Raw genomic sequence first — 17678 nt, 5'->3', positions numbered from 1 at the left:
GAAACGACCAAGTCGTTTATCTGGATGTTTGATTAGTTTAAAAAAGTCATGTCATGTGGTGAACCTAAAATGATCATTACAGATCAAGATGCGTATATGGCCAGAGCGATTTCAATAGTCTTCCGCACTACATTTCATCAACTTTGAATATGGTGTTTATGTGCTTGTGTTTGGTGTTTATGTAGGACATCACTGTCAAATAATGACGAATCAACTCCAACAGATCTTAGTGACCCATTATTCGACGAATTTGACAGGATGCACGAACCTACCAAATGATTTATGTTTCTATTATACAAAGCCCAGTTGTTATGAAGGCTAACGATCAAGTCTATCTCCATTGGAAATTTCAGGTGCTTCTCCAAAATGGAGCCCTATGATCAAACAAAAATCCTGACGAGTGAATTGAGCAATGTCGCACCCTATTAAGAAACCAGTCCATCCAAGTCTTTCACATCTTACCCGGCGACTCGACGCAAGACAAGCCTATGCACAATCTACCCACTAAACTGAATCTTATCTATATTTGCCATCAACTTCGCTCGAATTACAGCTAGGCATGAATTTGCGTACGAGCAATTATTCACCCGTTGATGCATATGCCTCTGATTCTGGCCATACTAGTTGCATGTTGGATCCCATTTCCTGAAATACAAGATGAAATAACATGAGCACATATATTACCAGGTATTTGCACAATCATATTAGTATTTGCACTTACTATCAGGTATTTGTACAATCATATTAGTATTTACACTGACTACCAGGTATTTTACATATGCCCAAGCAAAAAAATAAAATGCAAATGAACCACAAACACGAAATGCCAAATTCAACACCATTGACTGTAAAAATATAGGAAAACCATTACTCTAACCCTAAATTGAAATTTCACCATTACTTCCCAAATGCTGGTTGTACTTGAACAATTGCGGCTTTGCTTTAGAAATGGAACCCATCACTTCCAAAATGGAAGAATTGCTGCTTTGCTTCAAGGAATACGGTTCGCTCCTTCCACGCCTTCGCCCCTTCCACGTCTTCGCCCCTTCTATGGCTTCGACCCTTCCACGCCATCGCCCTTTCCACTCAAAGTAACTAATTTTTCAAGGTATAGAGAACGGAGTTGCCTTCAACCATCGTTAAGCCTTCTTCCGAACCAGTTTAGCTATGGGTTTTTGTATTCAAACTTCAACCTTTGGGTGTCCAACGTCTTCAAACTTTGCTGGGTATTAATTTCGGTTTTGGGTTCTTCACCTACCCGCTTGTAAAATTTGATCTCAACTGTCCATAGCCCTTTGATTGATCTCATGGCTATAAAGTGAACTTCGCAAAACTTACCCTTCATAACTTACCCTACATTATAGCCTCACGACTTGAGAATCGCCTTCAATGAATATATTACTTATATCTAATTGTTTTGCCCACAAGTCCATTTTTAAAACCCAAAGCTTTTGTTTTCAATAGAGTTTATTCATAGAATCATTAAATGAACAATCAAAAATTTTTTTCTCAAATAAAATCAACAGTCTTAGTACGGCCATTTGAGATTTTTGCATCTTAACAAATTGAAATTTTAGCTTTGGCTTATATGTCTTCCAAGACCTATTAATTTACCAAAAGTTATAAAGAAAATGCTTAACCCTGGAAAAATAAAATAAAGAAAATGCTTAACAATATAAATGGTAGAAATCACATTACGTTGCTTTGAAAATTAATGGCCCGTTTGATATCCTACTTGGATCCATTTTTTTAAACTCATAAAACAATTTTTGAGTCCAAAGCCCATAATTCGTATTTGGTAAAGTCCAACTCAAAAACAACTTTAAAAATGCCCAATTTTAAAAACAAAACAAGTGATTCTACGGTTTCTGATTTTCTGATTTTGATTTCATTTTTTTAGATAGTAAAAATAGTTTGGAATTTTATACTTAGATCTTAAAATAAATATTTAAAAACTCATTTTTTAATTAAAAAATTATTATTTTTTAGTTTTTTTTTTAATAGGTTACTAAATGGACCCTAAATTATTTTGTTGTATCCAAATTTGTCGACATATAGTCAAAACTTTTTCACGTAAAAAGGAGGCAATGAGTTCAGTGGATTTATCACCCAGTCCATAAAATATGTCTTGTTGTCCTTTATTCATTGAATGATGAGTTTCCTCATATCCAAACATTCATTTTGTATTTTATTGCAGTTCATTTTTTTTTTATCGTTTATCTATATAAATATGATATATAAAGTAAAAGAGAGAAAAAAATAGTAAAACATTCAAAATGACAAATATTGCCCTTAGTTCATGAATTTATTAAGCATCGAAACTTTTCATTAAATAAGGATAATATAGTAAATAACATTTTTTTTCATATTAAAAAAATAACATTTATTAAGCATTGAATTTTCTATTGAATTTTCTATTAACACCCTTAAATTTGGCAATCAAAGAAATACAAAATGACAGAAAGAAAAAAGAACCAGCCATTGCTGGAATATGTTGTTTTTAAGTTAGTATATCCAAGAGAAAAGTGAAATTTTGACCTTTTCTTTAGGTGTTTCGGTGTTCTGATCAAATTATATGGGGGCATTTAGAAAACTCTATTATAAAAAATAAAATAAAAAAGGTGAAATGATCTTTGTTTATGTGTTTTGCCTCGATTTCGATTTTGATAACTATCCTTTTTGTTTTTTGTTTCTTGTTGTTGTCAAAGTTAGGAAGGGGAATTTGAATGTGAGAAAGTTGCAGGCTGAGAGAGCTTCGAAGTTGCTTATGTTTTCTTTTGCACACAGCAAGAGCTTCAAACTAAAATCTTGGGATTTATCCGATTTTAGCAGCAGAGACACTAATAAATGTACAGTGCCCAAAACATTCCTTTATATAACTTATATCTCTCCATGCTGTCAACAAATCCGCTGTAGCAATACTGACAAATGGATAATTGTAATCCGGGTTCGAATCCCGGCAGTGGAATGCTGTTTTATTTTTTATTTTTTTGAGTTGGGTTGTTTACTTGGGCCATAATATAAATGGGCTTGTTAGCTCACACTAAAAACGAAAAGAATTCTGAATTTTCTATTATAAAAATAAAATAAAAAGGTGAAATAATTTTTGGTTCATGTGTTTTGCCTTGATTTCAATTTTCATCACTCTCTTTTTGTTGTTTTTTTATAATTATTTTGCCAAAGTTAGGAAGGGGAATGGGGTTTTCTCATACATACTATCAATGTGTTGTGCGGGTTCAAACATAAAACCACTCGTCTGCAAGTTAAGACCATTTTTTATTAGGCTAGACCTCATTGGTATCTTTTTATTTTTCTGTATTTGATCATATTTTATCATTGTTCTATATTATTAAATTTTTTATTGAGCTAAAATAAAAGGACCCAAAATAAAATCTGTTGAACACATTTAAGTATACAATTATATATATAAAATTTTCTAGTTTAACTATAGAATTCCAGGCATGTCAAAAAGTTAATGGAGTAGTAGTCATCCCAAGGAAAGGGAGCCTAATTTTGTCGAAGTAGTTTGATAAGAACCTGAGAATCGCCTTCAATGAAGATATTAGTTATGTCTAATTGTTTTGCCCGTAAGTCCATTTTTAAAACCCAAAACTTTTGCTTCCAATAGAGTTTATTCATAGGAGCATAAAATGAACAATCTTTTTTTTTTTTTTTTGGTCAGATAAAATCAACAATCCTAGTATGGCCATTTGATTCTCTAATAATAAAACCAGCAGCCACTATCCCATCTTAACGAATTGAAACTTTCGCTTTGGCTTTTATTAGTCTTCCACGATTTACAAAAGTCATAAAGTAAAGGCTTAACAATATAAATGGTAGAAATTGCATTAGGTTGCTTTGAAAATTAACGGCCAAAATAATTTTTGAGTTCAAAGCTCATAATTCACATGTGATAAAGTCCAACTAACAAATAACTTTAAAAAAGCCCAATTTAAAAGAAAAAAAAAGTTAAATTTTACAGTTTTCTCTTCTCTCTCTCTCTCTCTCTTCTTTTCTTTTGTTAATTTCAATTTGGGAATTTTCTAATTTTTTTATTTTAATTCAATTTTTTTAAGATCTTAAAAATAGTATTTAAAAACTCATTTTTTTAATAATAAAAATAATAATTATATTTTTGAGTTCAGTTTTATTTAATAGGATACCAAATGGACCTAAATTATTTTGTGGTACCCAAATTTGCACACATATAGTCAAAAAAACTTTCACGTAAAAAGGAGGCAATGAGTTCCTTGAATTGATCACCCAGTCCATAAAATGTGTCTTGTTGTCCTTTATTCATTGGATGCTGAGTTTCCTCATATCCAAACATTCATTTTGTATTTTATTTCAGTTCATTTTTTAATATATATATATATACATATATCGTTTATCTATATAAATATGATATATAAAACAAAAGATAGAGAGAATAGTAAAACATTCAAAATGCCAAATATTGCCTTTACGTTGAAACTTTTCATTAAATAAGCATAATATAGTAAATTAATATATTTTTCATATTAAAAAATTTTAAATAAAAACATAGGGTCCTATTTTCTTGGGAGACAACTTCTCTTTTCTTTCTTTTTTTGGTTGGATTCTCTTTCTGAATTCTCAAATTAAAAAAAATAATACTACTCTTACATTTGAAAATTCTCAATAAAAACAACACATCAATTAAAATTAATTTAAAGTTTTCTTAATTTATTGACACTTTTTAATTGATGTGATTGCACCAAGGTAATATATATAAAAAACTAACTAACAAAATATATACATACATTAACCCAAAATAAATGCACAAAAGAAGCTGCTTATATAAATTATGTCTCTACACATTGTCAACAAATCCGCTGTAGCAATACTCACAAATGGATAATTGTAATCCAGGTTCGAATCCTGGCAGCGGAATTCCCTCTTCTTCTTCTTTTTTTATTTATTTATTTATTTATTTATGTGTTGGGTTGTGTACTTGGGCCTTAATATAATAAATGGGCTTGATAGCTCAAAAACTAAAAGAATTCTGAATTTTCTATTAACACCCAAAAGAATTCTGAATTTCTATTACCACCCTAAAATTTACCAAAACAAAATGGTAGAAAGGAAAAAGAACCATCCATTGCAGGAAGAATAAGCTTTTTTTTTTTTTTTTGGTCTGACAGGAAGAATAAGCTTAAGGTAAAACCTACAAAGAATTTTGAATTTTCTATTAACACCCTTAACTTTACCAATCAAAGAAATACAAAATGACAAAAAGGAAAAAAGAACCAGCCATTGCAGGAACATGTTCTTTTTAAGTTAGTAAATCCAAGAGAAAAGTGAAAATTTGACATTCTTTTAGGTGTTTCGGTGTACTAATCAAATTATACGGGGGCATTTAGAAACTCTATTATAAAAAATTAAAAAAAAAGTGAAATGATCTTTGGTTCATGTGTTTTGCCTCGATTTCAATTTTGATAACTATCTTTTTGTTTTTTTGTTAATTTCTTTTGTTGTTGTCAAAGTTAGGAAGGGGAATGAGTTTTTCTCACTACACACTGTCAAGGTGCCATGGGGCTCGAAACTAAAATCACTAATCTACAAGTCCATGTTCTTTTCAACTAAGGTTGTCAACATCTTTTTGTTTTTCCCAATTTGATCATTTTGATCACTCTTTTTTATTATTAAAGTTTGTATTGAGCTTAAAAAATAAAATAAAAAAGGACCCAAAAAAAAAGAAGAGTTATTTAGTCATATACCCATTCTTAGTATTAATGATATAGATAAACCTTACACCATTTAATTTATATAAACAAACTCAAAAAATGACAGTTAACCCTATTGAATTTAATTTTAATTATTAAATTACTTTGATGTCCTATTAAGTGTTTTTTTTTTTATAAAAAAATAATAATAAAGTTTTTGGGTTTTTTTATTATAAAGTTTTTGAGTTGTGCTTGTTTTAAGAAATAATTTCGGATTCAAGTGCATATAGTTTTAGATTCAAGTATTTTTTGCCTATTTGATCTTTGAGAGAATATCTAAAAATTAAATAGTTCAGGTCATTGAAAAATAATGTGTGGTGGGCCGTACAAAGGAATATATATATATATATAAATTTTTAAAAACTAAACACAATTTAAAACCGTGCTTAATACAATAAGTTTGTTTAAATGATAAAGAACTAAGCACAATTGAAACTGTGCTCAATACAATTAGTTTTTTTTTTAAAAATAAAAATAAAAAGAGAAAACATATTAATCTGTTTCCAACCAATTAACTTTTCCCAATTTCAGTTCTTGCACATGAGTGCTTACTGTGCAACATTAGAACCACTGTAACTACCATTTTATTGGATTTCAATAAAAATCAACAATTTTTTTATATTAAAAACGAATAATTTAATCAGAACCAAAAAATATTTTCTAGGTGGTAACTCTTCAATGATGATAACTTCAGTTTTTTGTGGAGAATAATTAACTGGACTTGAGCCAACAGAAGAACTTTGCTTGGGACCCTTGTTACTAAACAAATTTTTGAAACTTTCTTTCTGGAATCCATTGAAATTCCTCAATGTACATGTAAGATAACAAGAGGAGATGATTTTATTGGTAACTGGAAAGCACAAATAAGGTTTTGTGGTTATAGTTTTTTTCATTAATATTTAAGCAAAAGGGCACAAAAAATATCTATATGATGGCTCACAAGACTTTTTTCAGAAATGTCAGCTAGTTGAGCACAATTATCTGTGCCTTATTAAATCATGTGATAAAAGTGTACTGACAACAAAGTGACAAGTATGGGAATTGAGCACGACAAGTTGTGCCTAAATTCACTTAAGCACAATTATTTTCTTTTTCTGTTCAAGTTGGACACGAAACTATTGTGCCTTTTTTGTATATGACACAAATATTATGAATATATGTGTCCAATGTGATTCAAAAGGGCACAACCCTCTTTTTTGGCCCGGTATCTTTAGTAGTGGAGAGAGAGAGAGAGTAGAGAGATGAGTAATAAAAGTGAAAACAAAAATTTGAAAGTGAAAACAATTTCAAATAGATTTTTGTTTTTGTTTTCACTTTTGTTACTCCTCACACCCATGTTCCCTTATCATCTTCCCTCTCAATCTCATCTTCACTCTCATTTTCACTTCCATTCTCCATCTTTTTCCTCTATACTCTAGCACAAAAAAATTAAAATTAAAAACTCAAATTAAAATTATTATAAAACGGGCCCTTTATTTGACCATTTGAGTCTCTAATGATAAAACCATCATCAACTGTCCCATCTTAACGAACTGAAATTTTCACTTCATCTTAGATTGTCTTCCAAGACCTATTGATTTGCCAAGAGCCATGAAGAAAATGCTTAACAATATAAATGGTAGATTCTTTGTTAGTGTGAGGGGCTTGTAGCTCAAGTGGTTAAAAGTATATTATCCCTGAACTCAAGGTCCAAAGTTCGATTCCTCTCTCCTCTAATCTCACTTGTATAAAATAAAATAAAAAAGAATAATCCTTCGAGCAGAATCCAAATGTGATCCATTTGATATCAGTTACTTTATGATAGTTAAGGTTGAGCTTCTTTTTAAGTTTGTTTCTATAGCAGCTAGCTTCTTCTTTAACATGAGCAGAATCCAACTTGCGGTTAATATCACTTAAGATGCAAGACTGTGTTCCACATTGGAAGATGGAAACTTCGCAATAGTGCTTAAAACATATCTTGGACTTCTCCATTTATTGTCAATTAATTTTACGTTGGATGCTAATATTCTAATAGTTAACCCGGCTCAGATTCCTATTTGATTTGATCATGAATTTTTTTTTTTCATGGACCATGAAATTTAGAAAACAATTTTAAAAGGCAAAAAAGGAAAAGAAAAAAGGAACTTTACAATCCCAAAGCAAGATGGTCCTAGAATGAAGCCCAAATCATTGCGAAGCAGGCCCAAGGCTGAGATGCAAATTCAATCCCAGACCTTCATCTACGTTAATCCCACTCTCATCCTCCGCACAACCGCTAAAACCCTGCAAAAAACTAGCATGATTTCCAACCCCTTCTTGAGACGAAGCCCTCATCGTCAAACATTCCCCTATCCCGGCCTTGCGGTAGACATGCCTCCCTAATGGCGAGGGGCCAGTCCCGGAGAGAAATGCATAGCGGTCCAATATGTTTACAGGTGCATGTGCCATGTAAAGACATGAAGGGGATTGTGGGGGCGCCGCTGTCGGAACCATCATAGAGGCCAAGAGGTGTGAAGGTGAAATGAATGCCGATATGATCGGGTTTTGGACGTGTGAAGTAACCAAGTTTCGGCTGCTAGCATGCATTTGTGCACGCTTTAGGATTTGCCTTTCTTTCTTGTGAGCATTCTGGTGGCCTCCCAAAGCCTGGGAATTGCTAAACTCACGGCAGCAGTACGGACACTCATATTTACGGAGGTCGGATTCTTGTGACGCAGATGAAGATTTGGTTATATTTGAGTTGTAGTGATCTTCTGATATGTTGAAACCAAAGAGCTTAAGAGGTGTGGAAGCGGAAGTTATTGTGGAAATTGTATTTTGCTTTGTATCATAATCAATAATATCAGCCATCAAAGCTTGGTTTTGGAGATGAGATGAGAGAGATTAGGAGGGTATACAAATGGAATTAATGGGTGACCTTATAATTGGTGGCAATAACTTGCATGTGTGAGCTATTTAAAAGCTGTGGATCGATGAAGTACAAGAGAGAGTAAAGACTTGAGAGTCAAAAGAAGTAGAGCAACAAAGGAAAGAGAGAGGTAGTTGTTGTGAAAATTCCCATGACAAAGAGTTAGAAGCAACATCATGGAGCAAGAAAACCAGGCCTTTAGATTATACTTGTACCATTTTCTTGTGGTGGTGGTTTTTTTTTTTTGGGTACAATTCTCGAATGCGAAGTTACTTGCATGTAGATGATTTAGGTGCTAACTGAGGCATTTTTGTTCTTGGTACGCTTCAAATCTAGCAGAGTCTTTTAGTTTGCCTACAATTGACCATGACCACATGGGGTCGAAGCCGAGGTTGGTTCAGAATAATTGCACCTAACTTGGCTTATTTACACGAAGAAGAAAAAAAAACTTTTTTATCTGAAGCTGAGGAGGGTCCAGACGTGAGACCATGGGTATATTTGGAAATCATTTGAAGCTCTTCTTTCTTAGAATCTTGCAATCATTTCAAGCGCGACTTGGGAAACAGCATACATTAAATCAAAATGTGGCTGTACTATTATACTTACATCCAGTCTGGTAACACAAATGCTTTTGTTTGAAGTGTGTAGTCAAAATTATAACCTTGGCACACAAAGAGACATTATAGGCAGTGGCGGAGTCAGAATTTCACATTAGACGGGACCTTTCATAAACCTTGTATTCTCTTCAGAATTGTCATGAATTTCATATTTTAAGTTGGTTAAATAGTAATATCATCATCTACACTATTAAAGACTTAAATTTTGATAATTTATATAGAAAAAAAGAGTTCATAAAGTGCAATATTAAGGTACCCAACTCATACATAAAAAAAAAATGAAGAAAATAAAAAATTCACAAGCTTTAAACAAAAGAGGAAGAGAAAGAAAGGTTAAAACTTTAGGAGTTTTTAGTGCAAATATCATAAACTAACCTAGAAGATTTAAGTGAGATGGGTAAAAGAGAGACCAATAAATTTTATGGTTAATTTATAGACAAAAAGAACCTAATATATTATTTTATTTTAAAGTAAATATTCTAAAACTAATATAATATATCATATATAATATACAAATAAAAAAATGTAAAATTGGAGTGGGGGCCTAGGACCACACTGTGGTCCCATCTCCCATGTTGGCTCCGCCCTGATTATAGGAACAACAAAGAAACACTGTATCAGGCAGGGGCTATTATAGAATAAAAGTTGTGAAAAATGGCTATTTTAGCACAAACCCACTTATAAGGAGAGGGGCCATATGTAACATATTGACAATACAAGTAAATTTAGTGAGAAAGTAGTGAACATGAATAATTTCTCTTGATGATGAAACTAAAGCCAATCGATGTGCTAAACAATAAACATAATAAGTATATGGATAATCATTCAGAATCAAAACTTGTAAAAAATAATAATAATAACCGGTTGTCTTTAATTTCCTATTTTCTTAAAGATACTTGTGAAAAAAAAAAAGATTTGATTGGTTGTTTCTTTCAATTTTTATTAATTATGTTGAGGGAATCCAAGAGTAACTTAGCCATTTTGTTAAGAAATTAGCCTTTTAGTTGGAGGGGGAAACGTAAATCCCTCCTTCTTTTTATTGTGGGGGGGCCACAAACATTATTTTAATATATATATATATATATATATTATCCTAAGTTGTCCAATGCAAAGCCCAATACAATATATACAGTATTTCAAAATTTTAGAAGGGCCGAAGCCCATGCAGGCCTAAGCATACCTCTGCCACTGCATATGTTTATCGGAACAACGAAGCCCCAGGCGAGATTTCTGTCCATTCTAGGAGAAACTAAGGCACATAGAGAGATGTTCAAAAGATGAGGTGAATACAAACCAAACGACTGCATGCACAAAGTACAATCAGATTCCTTGGGAAAAAAAAAGCACTATCGCGATTGGATAAAGAAAGACTGACTTCTCTTTGATTTTTTCATTTCAGAATTTCCTCTGCTGCTAGGGCCACCACTTGAAGACCCACCTCCAATTCTAACTCCACCATTCCCAGCAGCTTTGATCTGCTGCTGCTTAAAAGTTGGTCTGATCAGAAGTGCTTGGGTTCCAAAAGTCCCTGTAGTAAAATGGGGGTGTCCTTTGGTAACTATTGGCAGTAGCTGGTTTGGACTCCCCTGCTGTGAAGCCTGTACTTCTGGAAAACACCCAGACTAAATATTTCTCATCAACACCATATCATCATCAAGTCTAGCATATTACTCATATAATTAGCCCTAAATGATCAGTATGAGAACACAAATTAGATGTGACCATTTTTATGTAAGGGTAATGTATTTTAATCAATTTTTCAATCTTTTTTATTTTATTTCGTTGAATTCGCTCATCCTGATTTAGGAATATTCTTTATTTCCAGATCTGAGCGTGACAGTAAGTTTAGGGGCATATGACCCAGTTAACATCATGAAGAAAGAAAACTGCATCACGTACATATATATAGTGTCATCAGAAAAGATAAGAAGTGTGGCATATTCTTGGTTCAAAAATATCCATCCCAAACAAGGAAAATTGTAAAACTAAACTTATAAGAAATTATACCTCAATTCGGGTCAGCATGAATGGATATGTCCAAGCAAATTTTAATCCAAACTGATAGTAAGAATTAAGCTCGGACAATGTACAGTGAAGCTGAGCGCACTATAGCACAAACTCAAGTCACCAATTCTAGAAGCAGAGCTAATCCGTCCAAAAGATCTTGTGAAAAAGGATGATGAGCTCCTAAATTCTCTCAGATTGTTACACCTCACACCATGATCATAACAGAATTGTATTATAGAATAACCTATTCAGATTGTATAAATGTGTACAGTATTGATTCCTTCATTCAATGAGAAGTAGAAAAAATTACCTCTTTCATTCATTTCTTCATGGTATCCAGAGCCACCCTTGTCTAACCATAATAACGAATTAACATATGGGCAAAATAAAAGAAATGAGATCACCAAAACAAATATACCTCTGGTAATCATCGATGCGATGTTTTCGAACCCTAGATTCTACTCTAGAAAGAACACCGCCATGATCCTCTTCATCTTGGGCTTTAGAAGCCTCAGAAATCCTCACCATTCGTTCTGTGGGATTATGCTGATCTAGCCAAAACCCTAATGAATGATTGGATGATGAGATGACCAAGTTCCCCTTCAGTTCTCCTATAGATGTGGTGTGGACGAGGGTTCTAGAATAGTGGTTTGGCGATTCAATATGACTGGATGGGATGAGTAAAATTGAAGCTGACAATAAAGGTTACTTGGGATGTATCCAAAGAAAAAAATGAAGGGAAATACTACTTTTCCTTCCTTGTTTTACTTTTCTCTCCTTCACGGCAGCCTGGTGGCCCATGAATCACGCTATGAACATGGTTACGTGGATGTTTCTCAAAATCACACTGTTTTTAATCAACGTTTTAATTTGATAAGGTTGGCATTTCTCCAATTCTCTCCCTCCTAGTCTTGGCGTAGTTCATGTAGAGATTTGACATTTCTTGGGTTTCATTATCTAAATTAATATTCAAAGTACCAGCTGTTACAAATAAACCTCTGAATTATAGCGTTAATGACACACGTTGTCTAGTATTGGTGACCTATCATTTGGTTGTAATCCAATCTCAGTTTTTGTTTTTTTCTTTTGGCCAAAGTTAGGCACGCTACAAGCCCTATATAAAGCACCCCAAGTTTATCATCATATCCTCCTCACCCCATTACAAGTTAATTCAGTTTATCAGCAAGAGCAACAGCAAGCCAATTAAGACAATTCCATGATGATGAAGAAGAGCCAAGCAGCTCTCCTCGGCCTCGCCACCTTGGCCATCCTCTTCTTCTCAGGTATAATATTATACAAACTTTGTTAGGTGATCAGATATCGATCAAAAGTTTATTTTTACAATTGTCTCTGTAATCTTTATTCTTATGATCACGTTGAATATGCAGGTGCACATGCAGCTAAAATCACTTTCAAAAACAAATGTTCCTACACTGTCTGGCCAGGAACCCTAACCGGTGACCAAAAACCTCAATTATCACTCACCGGGTTCAAGTTAGCAACCGGAATTAGCCGCTCTGTGGATGCTCCGTCCCCATGGTCTGGTCGCTTCTTTGGCCGAACCAGGTGCTCCACGGACGCCTCAGGAAAGTTCACTTGTGCCACAGCAGATTGTGGTTCTGGCCAAGTCTCATGCAATGGTAACGGCGCAGCTCCGCCAGCTACATTAGTAGAAATCACTATTGCGGAGAACGGGGGTCAAGATTTCTATGACGTTAGTCTTGTTGACGGCTTCAACTTGCCCATGGCCGTGGCTCCACAAGGCGGCACCGGCAAGTGTAAGGCCTCAACTTGCCCTGCCGATGTTAACAAGGTGTGCCCGGCTCAGTTACAAGTGAAGGGATCTGATGGAAGCGTAATTGCGTGCAAGAGCGCTTGCTTAGCATTCAACGAGCCAAAATACTGTTGCACTCCCCCTAACGACAAGCCGGCGACATGCCCTCCCACTGATTACTCTAAGCTCTTCAAGACCCAGTGCCCTCAAGCTTATAGCTATGCTTATGATGACAAGAGCAGCACCTTTACATGCAGTGGTAGACCTGACTACCTCATCACATTCTGCCCATCATAAGCATATATATATATAATGGGATCTTATATGTTATAATATTATATACATATAGTTCCCAATAATAGAGAAGAACAAATAAATTTCCTGGATCTTGACACATTGTTGATGTCAAGAATTTGTAATGCAGACGATCAAATAAAGGAATAAATGTTTGGATTTTATTTTCGTTCATGGCTTTCAAATTTTTGTTTCCTTCATTTCCTTATATGATGCATTATTTCCAGCGCAACAAAGCATGAGCATAATATAAAGAGAGTTAGCTACAATTGAAATGGTTATCAAACGGGAGTTTAGATTCAGATTGTAATTTTCTATCATAGCTGGTAAGGAATAAGCATGGCCATTTACAAATCTACAGTATGAACAACATTGAGAAACACAAGTATGGCCATTTCAAACAGACTACATATAACTTCATATTCCAACAATGAATCAACAGCACCCATGGCCATTTACGTTTGCAGCATCTAAAGATAGATCATCTAAATAATGTTAAAAGGATAATAGTTTCTAATGTTCTTTATTAAAAAAATCAATAGACAACCAACAGAGACTGTTTTGGTGAATTAGAGACAAATTTTGTTTTGGAGAAGATGATTACTTCTCAATGTTTGACGGCTGCATAATGCTAAAATATGAATATGGTTTGAATATACTATACTTTAGGTTAGTTGTATTCTTCTCCATAAAGAGATATATAGGAGTTTACAAGGATGTACTTTACAAGGAAATAGATACAGTAAATCACCATGGTATATAAGGTGATCACTTAGAGACAAAAATTGAAATGGTTCCCAAAGCAAGCAGGTACCATTGCAAGAATGGTTCCATAGTCAATAATGCCAAGACCCGCAAGGATGATCTCGAATTTATATGCATGTTTTAATTTCATATTCTACTACAATAATTAGGATTTGTTTACAACTATGACTTTTCCAGAGCAATTTCAGGGACCGACTTGACTTTCACCATGCGGCTTCTGGAAGTGCAAATGAGCCATGCACAAGAGTTTTAGAGTGAGCTCTTTGGACGTGGACTTGTTAAAACATGAAAAGGTTTTGTGTTGATTTTTCTCAATCATACAATCCGTTAATATACAAATTTATATACACGGAGACTACTAAAGGATGTAAGACTTTAAGATCATACAAACTACAAGTCCTTGTTGAGTCCATGTTTTTTTTTTCATCCAGACATCCATGTTGTATTTTATTTTCCGTTCATGTGTTTTTTTTATCGTTTATCAAAATCATATAAATATGATATATAAAGCAAAAAATAGAGAGAGTATAGTAAAACATCCAAAAAACCAAAAATTGTCCTTACTTCATAATTTTGTTTTGTTTTGTTTTTTTTTTTTGTTGGAATGAATTTATTACACATTGAAACTTTTCATTAAATAAGCACTAGCCTATCCGTACGTGCTTCTGCGATTGCGAAAGTCTTTTTTATTATTTTATTATTTTATTATTTTATTAATAATTTATTTTAGAATTAAAAAAGATAATGAGTAGTTATGTTCCATAAAAATAGAATCCATTATCTTATTTTTCTTTTAATTTTAATTTTTTTTAAATATGAAAACACGTAAATTTACCATATTATCCTCATTTAATTAATAATTTCAATTTTTAATGTTTGCATTAACCAAATGCATTTTCTAGTATTTTGAATGTTTCATCATTCTCTGCATTTTGCTTTATATATATAGATAATATAGTAAATTAATATATAAATTTACTTATATATTTACTTATATTGTAATGGGGACCTATTTTCATGGGATACAACTTTTTTTTTTTTTTTTGGGTTGGATTCTCTTTCTTAATTCTTAAATTTTAAAAAAAAAAACCAATTGGCACCAAGGTAGTATATATGAAACATCGTCGGAAATTTAATTGTTTTTTGTTGAAATGTTGATAAGAACAAACTAACAAAATATATACATACATTAACAAACAAAAATAAGTTTCAAAATAAATGCATAGTGCCCAAGTAAACTCCTTATATAACTTATGTCTCTTCAAAAATTGTCAACAACTCCGCTGTAGCAATACTCACAAATGGATAATTGTAATCCGGGTTCGAATCCCGGCAGTGGAATTCTTTTTAAGTTAGATGTAAATGTGATCCATTTGATGTCAGTTATAATAGTTGTCCTGATGAGCTTCTTTTTAAGTTTATATAGCAGCTTCTTCCCTAACTTGAGTAGAATCCAACTTGAGGAATTTAGTATTGATAGTATTCCACATGGGAAAATGGAAACGTTGTAATATAGTGCTTAAACTTCTCCACCTATTGTCAACTTCTCCAGTTATTGTCAATTAATTTTACGTTGAATGCTGATATTTTAATAGATAACGCTGCTCAACCAGGTTCTTATTTGACTCTCAACATTGAAAAATGCATTACAAACTAAAGTTGATTTTATCATGGAATATATATATTTTTCATGGACCCTAAAATTTAGAAAACAATTAAAAAGGAAAAAAAGAAAAAGAAAAATAGGCAATTTAGGGTCTGTTCAGTAACATTTTCAAAGAATATATTCAAAAAATGAAAATGAGAAAACGAATTTACATTTTCAAGATTCGAGAATGCATCTGGTAGACTAATTGAAAAATATTTTCTGAGAACGAAAACAATGAAAACGTGTCTAATACGAACATATGAAAATGATGAAAATACTGAATTGGCAACAGTATTATAAAAATTATTTTCAACATCATAAATCAAATATTGTGTGTAGCACATATCTTATAAGACTTATTAATAAGCCAAAAAAAATCTTAAAAATTGTGCAATGGTCTAATTAATTATCATTATACAATACATGCTAGATAACCCAAAATGGGCTCATGTCCTCCATGATATCATCCTACATCATAGATCAAATCTCTCATAGTCTCACAAATATCTGAAATATATGCAACATAATTTTAAAATCATGTTGTCATGAGCATTAAATAAAATCCCGCCACAAATCCGCTGCGATCTTGTCTCTAATGTCGCACATTTGTGCAATATTTCTTGCTGACATATCTATATTCGGTGTGTTGTATTTTCTGAGTCAATGATCATGTCTTCAACTTGGAACCCTTCGATCATCCTATCATGACCAGCTTATTTTCTTATAAAATTATATAACACACAACATGCAATAGGAACTCGTCGTTGCCTTCTAGGAGGATAATTAGGCATCAATTTCAAAATTGGAAAAAGAGCTTTCAAAACACCAAAACATCGCTCAAGTACATTAGATAATGAGGAGTGCCTATAACTGAACAATTCCATAGGACCTCTTGGTGCTCATCGAGGTGCTCTATCATCACGCAAATGATATATCTCACCTCGGTATGGTGCTAAGAATCCAAGCATGTTTGAATATCCAGCATCCACAACAATACTCTGTAATTTTAATTTATTACTTGCAGGACACAAATAATGTATATAATAATATTAATTGTAATCTTATGTTTATACCTTCATCTGGAAAAGGAAACTCATTTTCTGGCCTTATCACTGCATCTATGAACACCCTAGAGTCATTTGCAGTTCCTTCCCAACCTGTATAAACAAAAGTGAACATCATGTCCAGAGAGCAAGTGCACATGACATTTTGAGTAATAAGGATCTTCCTACCATGATATGCGGTTTGCTTTTGAGTTGGTGCCCAAGCAGCAACATGAGTTCCATCAATTGCACTAATACACTTCTGCGATAAATTCATATATTTACAAACTATAAAGTAAATATAATTTAAAATATATAATTATAATAATAAAATAAATAAAATTAACAATCGATTTCTCAACTCAAAATAAGGACAATACTTTGGGTTATTCAAAATTTCAGAAGGTGTTTCCTCTCAACTTTATGGCCTTATAATGCGTGGTGCTAACGCACATAAAGCTCCCAAAACACACTAAAATTGTTTATGAATTGTGTCTTTAGATCGTTGGAAACGCTCAACAGCCACTCGCATGCAGATATAATGAGACACTATAAATAAAAAAATTGCCATTGCCTTCTGATTCTCAAATGTGTAACACAACCTTTGGAATACATGTTTGTCCATGCGAAACAAGTCTTAAATCCTATCTAGATGCCCATTCAAACATATTCATGCCCTAATAAAACAGAATTATGACATGGAGTTCTATCTACATATGATTGCCAATATTCATAAATATGAATACAAATTATCATATGATGCACCATTTCTTTAAGATCTGAATCACTATCGGAGTGATTGTCTTCATTCCTTATAGATCTATTACCTTCAAATATTCAAATTCAATAAAGAATTGTGCATACAAATTAAAGTCACAAAAATCTAAAATATGCATACA

The 17678-nt window shown here is 32.9% G+C and overlaps 4 protein-coding genes across 7 annotated transcripts; 1 reads left to right on the top strand and 3 right to left on the bottom strand.

Moving 5' to 3' along the window:
* Positions 1–7683: 7683 nt before the first annotated feature.
* ZFP6 (zinc finger protein 6) lies at positions 7684–8745 on the bottom strand. The gene has a single exon (XM_008246328.2). It carries the CDS (start codon positions 8571–8573, stop codon positions 7911–7913), a length of 663 nt encoding a protein of 220 aa, XP_008244550.2. The 5' UTR covers positions 8574–8745; the 3' UTR covers positions 7684–7910.
* Positions 8746–10346: 1601 nt separating this feature from the next.
* Positions 10347–11953, bottom strand: LOC148917620 (uncharacterized). Of its 4 annotated transcripts, none has more exons than XR_016125845.1 (3): positions 11674–11953; positions 11256–11607; positions 10347–10870 (listed from the first exon to the last, which is right to left on the bottom strand). XR_016125845.1 is itself a non-coding variant. In XM_089049625.1 (3 exons), exons 1-3 carry the CDS (start codon positions 11684–11686, stop codon positions 10595–10597), a joined length of 315 nt encoding a protein of 104 aa, XP_088905751.1. In that variant the 5' UTR covers positions 11687–11953; the 3' UTR covers positions 10347–10594. The 4 variants fall into 4 exon arrangements, 1 of the variants encoding a protein (XP_088905751.1); XR_016125847.1 differs by having other exon boundaries at positions 10347–10854; XR_016125846.1 differs by having other exon boundaries at positions 11566–11607.
* A 428-nt stretch (positions 11954–12381) lies between these two features.
* LOC103342689 (thaumatin-like protein 1) lies at positions 12382–13492 on the top strand. The gene is made up of 2 exons (XM_089051284.1): positions 12382–12538; positions 12644–13492. Exons 1-2 carry the CDS (start codon positions 12472–12474, stop codon positions 13324–13326), a joined length of 750 nt encoding a protein of 249 aa, XP_088907410.1. The 5' UTR covers positions 12382–12471; the 3' UTR covers positions 13327–13492.
* Positions 13493–16449: 2957 nt separating this feature from the next.
* Positions 16450–17290, bottom strand: LOC148917619 (uncharacterized). Its single transcript, XM_089051158.1, has 3 exons — positions 17155–17290; positions 16807–17067; positions 16450–16736 (listed from the first exon to the last, which is right to left on the bottom strand). The coding sequence occupies exon 3, from the start codon at positions 16618–16620 to the stop codon at positions 16450–16452; it is 171 nt and encodes a 56-aa protein (XP_088907284.1). The 5' UTR covers positions 16621–16736; positions 16807–17067; positions 17155–17290.
* Positions 17291–17678: the final 388 nt, after the last annotated feature.

The sequence above is a fragment of the Prunus mume genome, linkage group LG4, assembly GCF_029339155.1.
Source record: "Prunus mume cultivar Tortuosa linkage group LG4, ASM2933915v1, whole genome shotgun sequence".
Classification (NCBI taxonomy): Eukaryota; Viridiplantae; Streptophyta; class Magnoliopsida; order Rosales; family Rosaceae; genus Prunus; species Prunus mume.
This window is presented reverse-complemented; position numbering and strand designations above follow the sequence as displayed.

Bases quoted from the DNA above. Each gene is read 5' to 3' on its own strand.
- ZFP6 (XM_008246328.2), bottom strand. From the start codon at position 8,573: ATGGCTGATATTATTGATTATGATACAAAGCAAAATACAATTTCCACA.
- LOC148917620 (XM_089049625.1), bottom strand. The intron at 10,855-11,565 runs GTAATTTTTTCT...GGTGTTTTCCAG, and splicing joins TGAAGAAATGAATGAAAGAG to AAGTACAGGCTTCACAGCAG.
- LOC103342689 (XM_089051284.1), top strand. From the start codon at position 12,472: ATGATGATGAAGAAGAGCCAAGCAGCTCTCCTCGGCCTCGCCACCTTG. The intron at 12,539-12,643 runs GTATAATATTAT...TTGAATATGCAG, and splicing joins GGCCATCCTCTTCTTCTCAG to GTGCACATGCAGCTAAAATC.
- LOC148917619 (XM_089051158.1), bottom strand. From the start codon at position 16,620: ATGGAATTGTTCAGTTATAGGCACTCCTCATTATCTAATGTACTTGAG.